Source organism: Oryctolagus cuniculus, chromosome 12 (genome assembly GCF_051225735.1).
Source record: "Oryctolagus cuniculus isolate XC-2025 breed Fujian yellow rabbit chromosome 12, ASM5122573v1, whole genome shotgun sequence".
Taxonomy (NCBI): domain Eukaryota; kingdom Metazoa; phylum Chordata; class Mammalia; order Lagomorpha; family Leporidae; genus Oryctolagus; species Oryctolagus cuniculus.
This window is the reverse complement of record NC_142878.1, coordinates 15,715,714-15,719,046: the sequence shown is the minus strand read 5'-3', so window position 1 is coordinate 15,719,046 and position 3,333 is coordinate 15,715,714. Positions and strand designations below refer to the sequence as shown.

The window sequence follows — 3,333 nt, the reverse complement described above, 5'->3', positions numbered from 1 at the left end:
GCTCCCTCTACTCGGGGCTCCGCAAGGCCTGCGCCTGCACCCCACGGTCCCCGCGCTCGGAGTCCTGTGCAGCGGCCCCTTGGGCGGCCGAGAGAGCCCGGGGCCCGGGCCGCGCCAGGGAAGGCAGGGTGCGCGGCCGGCTCCGCCCCCAGCCGCCCGGCCTCCTCCCCTCCCCCGGCTCCCGCGCCCGCGGCTCCTCCTCTCCCCGCGCCCGCTCCTCCTCCTCCTCGCCTCCCCCTCCCCCTCCGCCCTCCTCCGCTCCGGGCCAGCGCGGCGGCGGCGGCGGCGGCGGCGGCGGCGGCAGCAGCAGGAGCAGCCCCGGCTGCGGGTCGCGACGGCGGCGGGGCGCCCCCTCCCCCGTGCCGGGGCGCGGCGGAGGGATGTGGGGCTTTGCAGGAGGAAGGCTTTTCGGTATCTTCTCGGCCCCGGTGCTGGTGGCGGTGGTGTGCTGCGCCCAGAGGTAGGGGCGCGGGTGGGTGGACGGAAAGCGGGCCGGGCGGCGGGCAGAGCGCACGGGGTGCGCGCCGGGCGCTGGCGGGTGAGCGGCCGGCTGACCCTGCTTTCCGTAACCCCCCACCCCGTGCCCGCAGCGTGAACGATCCCGGAAACATGTCCTTTGTGAAGGAGACGGTGGACAAGCTGTTGAAAGGCTACGACATTCGCCTGAGACCCGACTTCGGGGGTAAGTGGGATGCGCGCGGCCGCTGCGGGAAGCGCGACCCGCCGAGCTGGCGGCCTGGGTGGAGGAGGGAGGCGGGGGCCGCCTCCGCTGAGCTGCGGCGGGGTGGGGGGTGGGGGTGGTTCTACACCTGCGCCCCTCCGGGCCACCCGCGCCTCATGCTGGAGCGCGGCTGATGTCCGTGTGGTGCTCTTCCCGCAGGTCCCCCGGTCTGCGTGGGGATGAACATCGACATCGCCAGCATCGACATGGTTTCCGAAGTCAACATGGTGAGTGAGTGCCCGCCCTCCCCCGGGCTGTCCCCAAGCCCCTACCCGCTTGTCTGGGCCCACAGGCGTCCACGGTACTGGGCCGAAGGCCTCCTCGGCCGGGCCGGGCTTCCCGGGGCCCACGGAGGGGGCCGCGCTCTCGAGTGCCGGCCTCAGCTCGCCGCGCTCTCTGCAGCCGGCCGAGTGCTCACGGGGCGTCGTGGGCGTCCGGGCTGAGGCGAGGGCGCTCCCTCCCTGCCTGAGGGGTCCTGGGCCGGCCTAGCGCTCGGCTCGCACCGCCGCCCTCGCGCTCCCGGCTCCGGCAGCCTCGGCCGCCCGGGGCCGTCTCGCCTCCGTAGCAACAGGCGCCGGTGAACCAGGCGGAGAGCGAAATGTGGGGGCGGCTCCTGTATTCTAGGTAAGAGGTACTTCAGGTTTCCTTTGTTGGTTGCAAGAGGTGCTGGCAGCTGGAGGGAAGAGCGCGGGGCGGTGGTCTCTGTATCCCGCGGGTGTCCCAGGTCAGTTTCTTGGGTCGCAGTGGCTTCCTAAGGGCAGTCTCCCAGACGCTGAGTCCCGGAAGCCGGCTCCGTCGGCTGCTGTCCGAGGTGCTGACGGCCCCCGCGGGCCCTCGGAGCTGCTGAGCGGGGAGTGGAAGGAGGCTCTCAGTGAAGCGAGAGTCGCTCAAGGCTCCTGCGAGTGTTGACAAGAGTCAGAGTTCTGACCCGTGGAAAGCGGAGGTCAGTGTCCCGAGGTGCGGAGAGGGTGGCAGTGGCGCTTGCAAGGAACGCTTCAGGGCACCCGGGAATTGTGAGAAAAAGGACTGCTTGCTCTTGTTAATTGGGCTGAAATACCTCGGGATTTGGGAAAAGGATTAATTTTCTGCTGAATGGCAGTTCAGGAATTGCAAGAATGATTTTATGAAACAATATTTGTTGGAAGAGATCATTTGGCAACTTTTCTTTCTGACATGCAACATATAACGTGGCATGGTTTCAGATAGACAGAGAAGGTTTCTCAGATCTTGTGTACCTCAGAATCACGTGGGCAAACTTGTTTTAGAGGCATACTCCCCAGGTTCTTCACTGCAGGGGCTCTGATGGAGCCTGGCTGAAGTGGAGCCTTGGGGTCTCTGCATTGCAGACTTTCACTTCAGATTTCTTTGAAGCATGCATTTTGAGGGCAGTATTTTGGGAACCATTGCAATAAGTCATGGAAATGGGAGCAATATACAAATAAATAAAATTATGTAAAATAGACTGTAGTGAGATATATTTTAGTCTATACTATTAGAGATTTTTGATTGACCACACCAAACTATTTTCATCCATTTTTCTCTCTTAATCTCAAGATTTTGAAATTACAATAAGCAATTAAAAAATTGTACCTTTCTTTCAAAGTATACTACTTAGGACATATGTATAACAAGACATTGTAATAATACTAGTATTAGTAAGAAACACAGAAGGAATGAGACTTTAAATGAATTATTTTACATTCAAATTTAACCATGTATGTATTTAACTTTCTTGTAATTTTATAAAAATAATTCCATCCAAAAGATTTGTTTTGCCAACTTAGGGGAAGAAGTTAACATATTAAAGACCCACTCTCTGTAATTTGTGATTTTTCTCTATTGAGAACTTCATATTCCCTAGAGAAGACAATTTAGCACAAAGTTAATTGAAGATTTAGTGAATTATTATGTCAAAAATAACTAGTGGATATCAAATGGAAGAAAATATATATTGATGTAGCCTTTGAAGAACACAATAAGACAAGAATACAACTAGGGAAATGAAGAGAATTATTGCAGCCCATCACACATTCTGTGTGGGTTATTTTTAAACTTCATTATCAACTTGGTTTGGCATCAGGCTGACATTAGGAACATTCAAAACATTTTAGCAATATTTGCATCACTCATGGACTACCTATTGAGGTGTTCCAGTTTTCTCTGTACTCCGTAACAGCAAGACAAATTGAAGACACAGGCTATTATAATCAACAGTCTTTCAATATATATTGCATAGCCAACAAATACGCACATCATATACTTGATATACTTGTATGCATTTTTTAATTATCATTGCAATAATTTTTCTGGATCTCATATACATAAGCTTATTTCAACCACAAATTGGATATTAGTAGGATTGGAGACCTAATTCTATTAGACAGATGTGACTGACAGCCACTTAAAATGTTTTCTTCTCTCCACAAGCTGATTGGTCAACATCATGCCCTAGAAAAATCTGATTTTCCTTAACATATTTATGCATAATAATAGCTATGATATTTGACCTATTTTTAAAGGAACTTTAAATGTAGCAATGGTTCAGTATAATGTTTGTAGGGAAACTACAAAGAATATGTGAGTATAAGATTTGAACCAACACTCAATCATGT

General features: G+C 53.5%; 1 protein-coding gene across 2 annotated transcripts in view; it reads left to right on the top strand.

Moving 5' to 3' along the window:
• The window catches only part of GABRB3 (gamma-aminobutyric acid type A receptor subunit beta3), a 235,457-nt gene that overhangs the window by 312 nt on the left and 231,812 nt on the right, over positions 1–3,333 (top strand). The window contains exons 1-3 of one of the 2 annotated variants that reach the window (XM_008269751.4): positions 381–460; positions 591–682; positions 881–948. In XM_008269751.4, coding sequence (XP_008267973.2) covers positions 381–460; positions 591–682; positions 881–948 — 240 coding nt within the window. Of the gene's footprint in view, positions 1–380; positions 461–590; positions 683–880; positions 949–3,333 lie in introns of those variants that run through there. The other variant, XM_089309248.1, reaches the window with a different exon arrangement.